The sequence below is a fragment of the Melospiza melodia genome, chromosome 20 (genome assembly GCF_035770615.1).
Source record: "Melospiza melodia melodia isolate bMelMel2 chromosome 20, bMelMel2.pri, whole genome shotgun sequence".
Classification (NCBI taxonomy): domain Eukaryota; kingdom Metazoa; phylum Chordata; class Aves; order Passeriformes; family Passerellidae; genus Melospiza; species Melospiza melodia.
The window spans coordinates 7,463,544-7,477,573 of record NC_086213.1 but is presented as its reverse complement, the minus strand read 5'-3'; the positions used below and the strand labels follow the sequence as shown (position 1 = coordinate 7,477,573).

Below are 14,030 nucleotides of genomic sequence, written 5' to 3'. Positions count from 1 at the left end.
CTTTGTTAAACCCTGGGCAGTAGTGCAGAGCTCTTGCTCTCTTTGCTGCAGTTTGCAATACTGGGCTTCCTGAATGGGCTCTGCCAGGAGGGTGTGTGCCCCATGTGGTACCACGTGAAGTAATAGCAGTTACTGGTGTTTGATAAGCATGGAATTAATTTATGCACTTCTGGAGGTACTGGGACATGATCACTTCCATCTGAGGACCACAGAGGACATTTGGGTAAATAAGATAGATTCAGGGGTCTTCTGCAGGTAAGAGCTTAGAAAATGAAGCAAAATATTTTTTAAAATTTTGGCAGTACTTTTATGATTAATTTGGTTTGAATGGTAGACATAACTATGGAATGGAGACTGCAAGGTTCTTCTTTAAAAAACAATCCAGCAAACCACACAAAACTGTCAAGTTTTGTAGGGATGAAAGACAAAATCTTCTAATTTGTTAAAGCCCACATTAAAAATATTGCAGCTGCCAGTTGAGAATGAGGGTGAAATTGTTTTCTTTATTATTTGATCTTCAACAATTTACTGATCTCGCCTATTTACTTGTAATATTTACACACAAGAATCAGATTTTTGCTATCTGTGTCTTTTGCCTGGCTGTTAGGCAGTTGAGCAGCTGAACATCAAACCAAAGAGCTACAGGGATCTCCTGACAGATGAGCCCTTCACTCGGCAGGACATCGTCACGCTGCAGGTGAACTTCTCTCTCTGTCACACCTTGTCCCATACAGGGTTTTATTTTGCAGAAATGCTGCTGTGTACACTCTTCTAGCAGGAAACTAGAGCAGCTGAACAGAGAAACTTCACTGTATTATCTTTATCAGATGAAACACCAAAGGTTCCATGTGACACAATCTGGATGAGTAGTAACATGGTCTGTGGTGTCAAAAGAAACAATGTTTAGAATGTAAAGTATTTAAACTTTGAGACATGTTACATTAAGACTGAAGTGGGTTGTGCATCTTACTCTTCCAAAGATGTATACAAGAGTCAAAGGTTCAGAAAAGTATTTCCAAAAGTATTTTCCAAAGAATGTTTCTCTAAATGTAGAGTAAGGCAGCAGGAGGACTTTCTCTAATTGCTTGTTTGGAATGTTTTGCTTCTTAGTAGATACCAATGTTGGTTCTTTGCTGATTTGAAGAAAATCAAAACCTAAATTAAAAGAGCATTGTGAATTTTACAGTGTAAATGATAGTTATTGACAGATGAAGTTTAGTATCAAAGGATCTAAAACTTTAGTTTAAAAGTAGGTGCTTTGAAGCTTGCATAATTTCAAAACAGGGGAAAAAAGATTCCTGGATCATTATTATTGAAATCATGAGTTAGTATGCATCTCATGAACACTTAATTGCCACTAGCCAAGACCAATACAGTCTAATTCAAATAGAAGAATATTTTTCATTTATGTCTAAATTTAAATAAAATGTAACCCTTCTTACCTACTCCCCTGTGCTTAACAACATGTTTTTAAATAATTTTCCTCTGTTCCTTTGGGCTTGTTGATGTTCAAGCTAATGCAACAAAGCAAAATGTTTTTATTCCAATGGATGCAAAAATACAGCTTTTTTTCTGATTGAAAGCTCCCAACAGAATGTTATTTCTGTGTAACTGCATGGTTGCTAATGGATTTGGAAAAGTAAAAAAAGACAAGTGTCTAAAAATGTGTCTGTGCACCCGTATGGAAAACCAAGTTATTTTGAACAAACAATTGAAATGTGCAGTCACTAAAAAATATTTTGGTATGTTTTGTAGGGTTGGAATTGGATGTATGTATAAAGAGTGTGTTCTTGTTTCTTGCCTAGCTTTGATTTTTCACAGCTGCTCTAGTCCTCTAAATCTCAAAGTGCAACATCTAAAAATTTTGTCATTCCCTATGTGAGTTTTTATCAGTATTTTTCATCTTCATTGTTGACATGTTGGGTTTCTGTCTTGCTTGGAGGAATATGTCTAGTATGAAACTAAGTAGATTCTGATAGTTGTGCAGTCCAAGGTCACAAACACACGTGCCCTGCACCTCTCCCACCTCCATTTAGGGTGGCATTCATAATTTGTGAGTAGATTTGATCCTCTTGAGTAAACAGTTCATTGTGGATTGGTGTTATCTTCTGCAGTGTACAGTCTTGTGCTATACTCTTCTTAAATAAGTTTAGAAATAACAAAGACACCCCCATTTTGGGATTGGACTGCAAGAGATTTGACCATCTAAATGCTGTTGACCAGATAAAGTTTGACCTTTTACCAGATCAGTCTATAAATATTTTTTTCAGAATTATTTTTAACAGTCTAAAATGGCTTCAGGCTGTTGAAGGAGAAGTCAGAGCCATTGACTGCACTGTACAGCACCCACTGCAAACTTGCACGTAGAGCTTGATTTCTCCTATTCAAATTCTGCCCTACCCTGACTTGCTTTGTTGAGGCCAGGATTCAACCTGAAGTGGCATGACTAGCCTGGGTTTTAGAATTGCTTAAGTAGATGTGGTAGAGAAATGAGTTGTTATTTTCTCACAGTGTTTTCTTCATATAAATTATTGAAAGCCAGACCGATGTCTCCTCTCCGAGCTCTCTTGTTGACAACACTGCAGGCGGCGTGGTGGCTTCAGGCTTCACACTGCCAAGCTCCACCACCTGTGGCTCTGTTTCTTAGCCAGAGTTCATGACTGCAATCTGTTGTGTTTCAGAGCTCTACCCCAATTCCTTCTTCTCTTAAATTTCTGTGTTGAAATTTATCACTTTGTTGTTTTCTCATTCCCCCATGTAAATTGAGTGCTGTGGTATCCAAGAGAGCTGAAATTGAGACTGAGTTGGTATCACTGACCCTGCTGTTTGGCAAAAAAGTAGATATAAAGGAAGTTGCTATAAAAAACATTCTTTGCTTTGCAAATAACAGCTGAATAGGGCTGTCTAATAGCTGTGTTTAGCAATAGAAAATAGCATTTCCAGAGACTGACTCTGAATGTCCTAGGAAACAGAGGGGGTACCTGTGTGTGGTAGTGAAATACAACGTGCTAAGTGGAAAATATGAATGATGTATGTTTACAGATTATTTGTATGATCACATTTTTCCTTATTGATACATAAAGGACCATCCTACGTCTGCTTGGATTTTACCAGAATAGTAATTGGCCTCAAACTTGGCTTCTCTCTCCTGACATATATAAGTAAAAACACAACAAGAAAGATTTGCTCTTTTCAGAGGAGGCAGAATTGCATAATATGCTTTTCCTGTTCTTGGTGCTAAACATTATTCAAATGCAAGTCATAATCTACCCTGTTATCTTTTCTGCTAAGCACCATCTCATCTGGTTGCTTTGAATTTAGTAGCAGTTATTTATGTGTTATTTACTTGTTAAAAAGGACTTTTTTTTTTTTTTTAATTTAAAACTAAAAAAAGCAGAATCACAACTTCAGTTGTTAATAATACTGGGTTAGGTCTATGATGTGCTTCTCTTTGTAGAGGAATCTGCAGTGCTTCCTACATGTAGTCCATACTCAGAAATGACTTTTTCCCCTGTTGAAATGAAAATGTCCTGGGGTGGAGCATGGCAGTTTTTCATCAGCATATGGCCATATTATCCAGCCAGTCAGGGCAGGAGGGAAAGAGTAATACCATGTCCTGGTGAGCAAGATACATTAGCAGTACTGGAATGGAGCTATTCAGGTGGCAGATGTCATGGATTCTAGTTTAGGATTTTGCTGACGATGACAGAAATGCACATGACATTGTTCCATATGATACCCTCCCTAGATTGGCACTCCTGGTATGACTGGATCTTTAGACTGTAGCTCTTTACACTAAAGTTTAAATTTTCTTGCCTTAGCTTTGTGATCTTGCTACAAACTCAAGTTTTCCATCTTCTGCAGTGCAGGTCTTATATTTTTACAAGTTTCTCTCTCCTTATCATTATTTCAGATAATTTTTCTCCCAACTGTACTGGTTCATGTCTCTTTTAAATGGGATTTGCTGTTGTATGTTGTCTATGTTTCTCAACTTTAAACTGAATTATATTCTTTTCCTTGATGATGATCAGCTCAGCCTAACTCAGCATCCCTTGAAAATGTCATGAATGTGTTCCCAGCTGACAGACAACTCAAATGCTGCAAGATTAATTAGGTACTCTTAATGAGTAAGGCAGGATGTAAAGGACTTGGACATCTGGGGGACCGGGTGTCTGTCATGGAAAAGCTGATGTTGTTAACACTTGTTTGCAGTGTTCTTACATCCCTCTTCTGCTTGCCATTCTGCTACATTGCTGCTCACCATTTCAATTGGTTTCACCATTTCGATTGGTTTCACCATTTTGCAGTTGGTTTCAAGGTAGGATTGAGCACAGCTTTTAAATAATAGTGCATTAGACCTCAATTCAGATCTAGGTAATTCTTCCCGTCCTATGTTTTGCAGATTTTCATCTAGTATTCAGTCTAAATGTTTAACCTAATTTGAGATTATCTTCCAAGTAAAATTTTGGGGGATTTACAGCTCAATGTCTGCTGCCAAATCTTTATGACAAAATCTGGTAGAAATTATTATTAATTAGTGTGAATGTAAATTCCATGTGTGTTTCAATCCTGTATTATGCAAATTATTCTTTGTGTAATGATGTGGAACTTAATGGCAAGCACATAAATACCTGTCATCTGAATTCCCCCTTATGAGACCAGGCAGGCTGAAGCAAGTGAGCAAGTGTCTGCTCAAGCTGCAGAGAGGAGCAGGGTCAGGTAGTGCTTTGCTGGACACAGTGATGGACTTCCCATCCCAGCAAGTGTCAGAGGTCCTGAGGAGAGCAAAGTAAGAGTGCTGAAATATCCAGCTTTCACATCCCATTTGATAGCACCCTGTCAATTTGTCATCCTCCACCGTGGCTCTGTTCACGAACAAGAGACAAACTTCAGTTTGTGAGGATACAGCAGAAATTATTCCTGCTCTGGAAACTCTCCAAAGCTGTGTCTGAGCTGTGTGCTGGCAGGGGATTTAATGGAAATGTGGCTGTGCTTAGTGGCAGTGCTGCAGGTGACAGAGAGGCACATGTGGGGGTTCCTTCTTGTCTGAGGAATTGCAGTGAAACCCCTGCCCTGCTGTGCCAGGGGTAGCAAGCACAGTGCTCTGCTGGCAGCCTGCAGAGAGCCTTCCCTGGCAGATGCAGGCTAACAAATGCATCTTTACACTGCAGAAATGGAGAGGGGAAGAGAAGAAAACACCAAGTCTGGGTAAATGTTAACAGGTTTGCTGCTGTTAAAGGGAAAAAAGCCTCATAGTGTTGTGTGCTTCCTTCTGTCAGTTTTATTGTTCCTATAGAACTTAATCAGCTGTGGACAAGACATGGCTCCCTACAAGCTGTTCAACACCACTGACATTTGTGGCAGGAAGCACAGCTAATGAGCAGAGCTGGAGGTAGCTGAGCTGCACACTGTTAATTGATATTTCACTCCTCAGCTATTCCTCATTTGCTCTTTGTGTGCCAGAAGGTCAGAGCAGATTTCCTCATGGCTGTGGGTGAGGTCTCTGAAGGAGAATCCTGCACCAATGGAGGTGCAGAGTAGAGGGTAAAGAAGTGGGACATGGTCAGCATATGAGGCTGACAGTCCTGAGCATAATTAGGGATGCAGCATGGCCAACCAAATGGTGAGAGAAATCAGGACTCAAAGAAATCACACAGTCTAAACCTGCTGGTTTTAACCTGCTTTTTGGGGGCTTCTGTGTGGTGCATAAGATAACAGTTCAAGCTGTTTCCCTGAGTAGGTAAAATCAGAAAATGACTGGAAAAAACCAAGTGGAATAAAACTTGAGATTACCTGTTTTCAGTGCTCAGCTTTCAGGAAAACACTAAATATGAGATTTTTAATAGTAATGATAGTTAGCAACCCTTTGAAGTATATATCTGTGCTAGTAATTTTCTAAACTTAAGCTTATGGTTTGTAACCTTAATAAGAAAAACCCTGAGACTGCCAGCCATGGTGTTTTGTGTAGGTATTTTTAAGCATGCTAAGACAAACAAAAGTAGGCCATCGTTCATCTTCCTTTCTGGTTTCTGTGCACTTACACAGAACTTATTTCTTAGGTCTTTGGGCTTCAGGCCTTAATCTTAACAGGATTGGGAACATCCCCATGAGTCCAGACTTTCTCTGTGACCAGGAGAGGCAATTAACTCATTAGAGCTTGAGGCTTTGACAATGTGAGTGTGTCTGTCTGCCCATCTCTGTGGCATCTTGTTTGGACTGCTCTGATTCTGTGCCCAGTAACTGTCATGGATGCAATGAGAGGAGCTTGGCAGGCTAATTATTAATGTTTAGACAGTTTTCTTCCTGAAGTGGTATGTCTAAAGACTTACAAACATACAAAATTTTCAAAGTCTTATCTTTAAAAAACTTATATCTCATGTTGTAGGGCTCAATACCACCAGTAAGGAAATGGTTTGTATCTTCTGCAGCACAGGTTGGACAAGTCAGTTGTGTTTCTCCTCTTGGGGACAGGTGAAAGCAACTGGTACCTTGTGTTTGACTTGGTATTCACTGCACTACTTCCACAGTATGCTAATTCTGATTCACACTAATTCTAATCAAATTAATTCTAATTGAACTTCTCTTAGTATATCAAGATGCTGTATTTTAGAGGGAGGAATAAACATGTCCTAGGTATCCTGTACAAGATGACACTCAAATTTCAATTTGAGGAGCTATTTTTGAGGGGCTATTCCACTGACAGAGGGAAATCTCTTCTGGGGTAGGAGTGTTGGTTGTCCCCCTTCTCAAAGGTGGTGAGACTCTTGCTTTGCAGAATCAGGAATACAAGGGACAGCCCTGTGAACCAAACCTTTGTCAAGGTTTCCATTGGGACAGAGGGCCCATGTGGCTGTGATGGAAGGAGGAGCTGGGTCACAGTTCTGGGGTTTGGGGTTCAGCTCTCCCAGAGGGCAGGTGGACAGCAAGGAGAGGGAGCTGCCCTGTGGCCTCTGCTGTCCTGCACATGATAATAGATGCACTGCCACAGAGGGGGCTGGTGGTGGTTTGGAGAGCCCTGAGGAATCTCCCCTGCAAGTTTCCTTGTAAACATTTTGCTGGAGTTGCTCAATGCCTGTGATGAGGCTGGTTAAGCCACACAGATGTTTGAATGGACTGTGGCTGTTAAACAGTGTGAACTAATCTGATTTGTGGTACCCTGAGCACAAGGCCCTGGGTTTTGTAAGGCACTGGCAGTGGTGATGTCCTTTATTTATTTTTAAACAATCAATAAGTCAGTAAATGAAGACTCTTTATTTAGAGGAAATCATGGAGGTGTTTTCTGTTTCATTTTTACTGCTGCCTTCCCTCCTGTCCATGAAAAATTGTTTTCAGGAGTCAGTCTTGCCCTTCAGCTTTGCCATGAACTGCAGACATGGGTTTCTATAAATCTATTATCTCTATTAATATTTATACACAGATATTTTTCCCTTTCCTGAAAGGGTAAGCAGTCTTTCCTCCCTTCACCTTTTGAGGTAGTACATTTATGTGCAGAGCAGTGATTGCAGTCTTGGAAAGCTGCAGCTTATGACTGCTGCAGAGTATTTCAGAGTGAAAACATCTTGTGAAAACACACAAAGCTCTTTCTCCAGACTTTCTCTGTGTATCTTATTGACTGTCAGAAAGCAGGGCTCAAAATCATCTCTATTCACATATATAAATATGTATGTAAGGTAGTAAATAGTAAATACACCTGAGTGCTGGGGTCAGAGGAAATAAAAATGCTAAAAATCAGATCCCAATTTCCTGGTTTTTAGTAGTTTTATTCAAAGATTGTCTGTTTATAAAGCAAAATCCTAAATAGGTAATATTTTGGGGCAGTTCTTTTGTCTCAGTGAAGATCTATTGGAGGGGTATAGAGGGACAGGAAATATTAGAAAACTGTTGTCTGGTGATTAGGAAAGGGGACAGCAGAAAGCCAGGAGGTCCCGTTAAAGTGCAGAATCACACAGCTTGATTTCATAAATGTGTTTTGGTTTCACTACCAGCAATAAAATTTAAAATGCACTCTCTGGTGGAAGCATACCATTTCAGGGATGAATGAAAGGCATAATTAGATAGTTTTATATATTATGGAGCTGGCAGCTCTGCTTGTATTAAGCATTACTTCTGGCAGAGATGAAATTGTCAAACTTTTTAGAAACCATGGTGTTATGAGAGGCTTTGTTACATTTTTAGGATAATATATTTAATAGTATTCATGTTAGGTCATAGTTTTTTGCATAATATGTTGCATTATTTTTATCCTGAACTACAAACTACTGCATATTATTTTGTTAGTTTGGTATTTTAAAGTTTGAATTGTTTTCTGTAAGATAGACTTTCCATTAGGTACTGAGTGTCCTGGGCTGATGTTTTGACTTTTCTGTGCTGCAGAGGAGCTTGAGGAGAAAGCCTTGAAGTCATTGTAAGGAGAGGATTAATGACTGTTTAATAATAGTTTGAAGTAACCTAGATCACCAGTAGGCATTCCTTGTCCCACTCTCTCTAACAAAAGGTCAGAGTTCTGCAGAAAGTTGCCTAGAGATAGCATAAAGGATCACAGTTAATGGACTGTGTGTTTTTGCAATTTTCCTCCAGTGGTCACTAAATTGAATTTTCATAACAGTTTTTTTTCTTTTTTTTCATCATTTTTAAACATAGTTCTGTAAGCTCTAGTAAAAAAACCAACTGTCAGCACAGTTCTTACTGCAGAGACTTGCTCTGAGGCTTTATTTGTATTTTGAGATGCATTGCAAAAGTTCACAGAGCATGTGCAAATCAGGCCTAGGATTATAAATAGCAGAAGATAGCTGATGTGCTTTTGCACAGATCTTAGACCAAAGCTCAGAACAAAGGAAAGAACCAGGGGATTGCATTGTTCTTGCTTCTCTAGGATAGGGGAGACTCAGCTGAGTTCTGGTAGTAACTTCTGTAGGTGATATATGTGTAATATTATGTTTGGAACTGAATTCCAGCTCCCTAAGGAGTCTGCTGTGAACTGACTCTTTGCTGATGTTGGTTGGGGTTGATTGCTTTATATTTTTTTCATCTTTCTGTGGTTTGGGGAGTATGGAAGTCATTCTGTCTCCCTGTTTATTTATTATGGTGTCTGCCCTTTGTTCTAGTCTGTTGCTTGGAATATGTGCTTACCAAGGTCTCTGATATTAGTTTTTAAAATTATTTTTATTTTCAGGATCCAACAAACCTGGATAAGTTCAATGTCTCAAACTTCTTTCATGTTAAGAACAACATAAAAGTAATTGATCCAGGTAAGGATGAATTGAAGGTAGGCTGAGAAAATACAAACATGGAAAATCTGAAGATGATTCTGTGGAATTGTCTCAGTTTTCTGGAAGGACATCTCTCAGTGGTTAGCTTATTATGCTCATATCTGGGTTTTGGGTTTTTTTAATCTGTTGTTGTGCAATCAAGCATCCTTTTCTATTTACCCAATCAGAATAAGTGAGTATTATCTCACATATGGAACATCTAATATCCAGCAAATAATAAGCATACCAAGACAGAGGACAAGTGAAACTTGTAAAAATTAAATATTAAATTAAAATATTAACTAAATCAAATTCCACAGTCCAGTCCAGCGACCTTCTTCCCCTACTGGCACATTAAATACCTGATCCTGGGATTTTTATATCACAGGCCTGGCCATTCAGTGAGGAGATGAAGAACAGAAGTTTATATTGTACCCAACTGTATTTTGTCTTTATTGTTCTATAAAAATTTTACAAGACTTGAAATGGACTTAGATGATCTCTAGTGGTTTCAAATAAATTTTCTTGATAGTTGGCTTGATTTTTTTTTCTTGTACATCATATTGGTATTTATTGTGCTATATTTTGGGTTACACTGTCAATGATGTTATGCATTGCTATTTGTCACTGTGTCTGGAGGAATATATATAATTGCTAGACATTTTTATTTTTAAAAAAGTACCATTAATAGCTGGAAAATTTTTGTGTAATTAGTTATGTAATAAACTGAGGGAGAACAAAATAAAATATTTCTTTTAATTCTGAGTGATTTAACTTTTCTTACCTAGATGAAGAAAAAGCAAAATTAGATCCATCTTACTATTTGAAAAATACAAACACAGAGACCCGAGAGACTTTACTGGAGCTTTATAAGGAATTCAAAGGTGATGATATTTTAGCAGCTACTATGAAGGCTCCTGAAAAGAAGAAAGTGGATAAGCTGAATGCAGTAAGTTGACTTAATTTGTAGTTTGGTACTGATTGACTTCTTCAAGAATGGTAATAGTTGTTTTTCTTCTTAGAGGCTGTATTGCAGTGTAAACAAACACTGCTCCTTCTGTTTCTTCTCACACAGGAATTTGTCATAGATGAGAAAATGAGAATCATATCAGGATTCCTTAGACATGCATAGTATGTGTCAGTGAGTTTCTATTTGTGAAATCATTGCAAATGAACCTAAACATCTGAGACCTGAATCACAATGAGAAGGAGGAATCCTTATGATGTGGTTATGTATGTGTTGGCAGAAACTTTTTCCCAGGTTATAATGTCTCACTTTGAGTTTGTTTATCATTGTTTCCTGCATTTATTGGCAGAGAGAGCACACCTTAAGGGGAGTACAAGTGAATAATTTCTGGTGTGGACAAATACATAAATCATCCACAGCTGCTCCTCCATTTTCTTTTTCCACTGGAATGCAGCGTTCAGTGGAATATTTTAGAGGATGTTCTTCCAGGTGCATGTTCACGGTTGTCAAGAGAAACAATTCATCTGCATCTAGATTTCCTACATCAAAGGCTGTTTCAAATGGGCAAGAGAGAGTATTCTTCTGTCCTTTAATAATTCTGGGATGTGTGTGCCTATTTGCTTTGATTACACTTACATGAAAACAGCAGTGCAGCATACAGCTTTTGATGAGAGGGCTTAGAGACAGATTAGACCAAGGAATAGATCACAAATGGCCTCTTTTTTGGGACAGTGTTAAAATAAATAAATTTTTTTTTAAAGTAAGGAGAAGTAAAAAGACAGAGATAAGGATGAGCTCTACACATTGGGGAGTTGGATTGTCAGCTTATGACATGGGTGGGCATAGCTGCAAAATTGCTTAGAATGCAGTGAAACCTTAGGGAATGAGCAGTGACCTGGCTGGACTCTTTACAGACATTTCCCTGGAACTGCTAAGCATGTCTCTGGGTTTATTAGATCTTTGTAATTTACTACAAAATCCGTGTGTGACACTAACGTTTCCCTTCTGCAGAATTACAGAGCTCAAAATAGACCTCAGGAACCATGGGATGGTGCCTCTGCACACAGCAGGGCCAGCTGTGGGAGGGGCTGGTTTGCTCTCCCCTGCAGTATCTCTGTGGTTCACTGGATTTTCCTTCCTCTCAGCAGCACTGGAGATTTCTACAGATGTCTTGGCAGCAGTACTCCTTGCCTGTCTGTACCCATGGACGTACAAATAAATGGTGATAATAGAATTTCTGCAGAGTGATGAATTAAGCTGCACTGGAAGCATTAAGCCCCTTTGGCTCAGTGCATGAGCAGCCTTAACTACAGTTTCATCAGAGCAAATGTGGGCAACAGATGGAGAATTATCACTGCACTGGGGATTTGTTTCCTTCAGTAGGAGCTAGAGCAGAAAGTCTGCTTCAGAAGGATGGCATTTGTGTGTTTCTAATGCTTATATAGTATCTTTGGTAGATGAATTCTAAAATCTAATATCCTTTTCTCTTGCTTTTTCCTCTGCAAACAGGCTCACTATTCCACTGGAGCTGTAAGTGCTTCCTTCACCTCCACTGCAATGGTGCCTGAAACTACCCACGAAGCAGGTACCAGAACTACCTACCTGCAAACCATTGATTTATTTCTGAGTTTCAAAGTGTGCTCCTTAGCACATGCACATTTATGAGGACTGAAAGAATGCATTGGTAACTGGTCAGTGCTGATGCTATGGAAATGTATTCCCTGACCAGATATATCCTTACTTTCCAGTGAGGTTGTTGTGAAAATACTGGAGCAATTATGACCAAGCTTTAGATTTGAATGACAGTTACTTCTTTTGAACCAAAATTAATGAGATATTTTCTATGTCCAGGGATGACAAATTGAAAATCCCCTTTTCTAAGTTAGGAATGAAATATAATCTCTCCTCAGATACCATGCAAAACCTTGCCCACCTTTTTGGCCTACCCCAGTATTAGTTAGAACAGCAAATTTTGTGATGGTAACTTTTAGTTTACTGCTTTTCATACAAAAATACATTTTAATACAATAAAGTTTTATTTTATTCTCCAGCCTAAACACAAATGTGTAAGATTTATTAAGTTTGGATATTGATTAAATAGCTGAGTCATTAGTAGTTCCAGTTGAGAAAGCTGAGCACTAAAATTTAGATGGCAAATACTTAGGCAAAGATTGAACACATTGCTAAAACTATGTTTACTAAATTCATTTCCTTTACTTGAAAAGTTACAGTGATTTGAAGGTGACTGAGTGCAGAAAATATCTGACTAACTGGACATTTTGACAAAATGGGAATGAAACATCATAGATTGATCCTTTGGTTTGACTTACCAGTAATGTCCCCAGTAACAGCCTCAGTTGTTTTCAGAGCTGGGTAGGTCTCTGTATGTCAGCACTTTGTGGTTGACTGATGACTACCTGCTTGGCTTCCAGGATTGACAAGAAGCAATCTGGGTTCAAAGTAATGTTTGTGGTTGGTAGGCATTGCTTGAAAATTATAGTTTGTAATACTGAATGCTTCTGGGATTTAAAATATACATTATTTGGTTGGTTCTCCAAGAGTTGGTGGTTTACTATAATGGAAAGTGTTTTGCACAGAGATTAATGCAAGGTTATCATAGATGAATTGCAGACTAGGATCCCTCAGGACCCAGTACCACAGGAGAAGAGATCAGACAGTTGGTTCTATGAATTGTTTACTGATGATTTCTAAGGATCAATGAGCAAGCTTCCAGAAAGCTAATTACTGTCTTCTGCTCTGATGTAGCTGCTATTGAAGAAGATGTTGTGAGATACCAGTATGTGAAGAAGAAGGGATATGTGCGACTTCACACTAATAAAGGAGACCTCAACTTGGAGCTGCACTGTGACATGGTACTGTGCCCCACAAGATGAATTTCTGTAGATAACAACCAGAATTGGAGCTGGCAGTGGAAATGTGTATATATCTATATATATATACATATAAAAATTAATTAACTATATATATTTACACTGTATGTGTAATGTTCTCTGTGAGTAGTCCCATCATTTTAGGGGACTGCCTGCAATATGCCAAGGTGCCTGTTTAGAACTGCAAAGGGTCAGGATTAATGACCCAAAAAATGACCAGGAAAGAAGACAGCAAAGAGAAGGCAGAGCATGGTGAAAAGGGAATAATCCAAGGTTACACAGCAGCTTACTGACAGAACCAGGAAAAGAACCTCACTGAAACCAGGAACAGTCTGTCAGTCTGAGCCCATGATCCCCAGAAATGGTTAGATTTGTTTCTAAACCCTAAGCTTTATAGATCAAACTTAAATGAAAACCTTAGAATATATTTTTGCTTCCTGTTGTTCCAATTCTTAAAGTTCAAGTTTTCAAGCACCTTCCTTTTCCCATTAAGAGAAGTTGATTTTAAAGAACAACGGACTGGAGTTTTTTATAGTCTGTACAGTCAGATTCTGGGGGAAATCAGTGGCTCTTAAAATAATAAACATGGCAAGACTTCTGATAGATGAATGAGTTGTGGCTACAGTGATGTCTCAGACGTCACTGCTTGGGTAGTGTGTTTGCTTATTTATTTGTGCAACCACTGCTATAAAAGGAAAAAGGTTTTCAAAGCTTTGATGGTTTACTGAGATTTTTGTCTCAGGATATTATAGGCCTGAAAATTGGTATTTTAAAAAGTTGAAGGATGGGAATAGGGATTTAAATGGTAAAACTTGTGTTTCTTCTGAGCCTCACAAAACATAAAGGCAGTGGTGCTGGGTAGGAGCTGGGGTGCCTGGTGTGAAATCCAGATGTACTGGGAGAATGCATCCATTTTTGTGTGCA

At 38.7% G+C, this 14,030-nt stretch overlaps 1 protein-coding gene across 2 annotated transcripts in view; it reads left to right on the top strand.

Annotated features, from left to right (window-relative positions):
- PPIL2 (peptidylprolyl isomerase like 2) overlaps positions 1-14,030 on the top strand; it is a 68,125-nt gene that overhangs the window by 17,709 nt on the left and 36,386 nt on the right. For both annotated transcript variants that reach the window (XM_063172895.1, XM_063172894.1), the window contains exons 8-12: positions 608-697; positions 9,173-9,248; positions 10,037-10,197; positions 11,725-11,800; positions 12,982-13,088. In XM_063172895.1, coding sequence (XP_063028965.1) covers positions 608-697; positions 9,173-9,248; positions 10,037-10,197; positions 11,725-11,800; positions 12,982-13,088 — 510 coding nt within the window. The remainder of the gene's footprint in view (positions 1-607; positions 698-9,172; positions 9,249-10,036; positions 10,198-11,724; positions 11,801-12,981; positions 13,089-14,030) is intronic.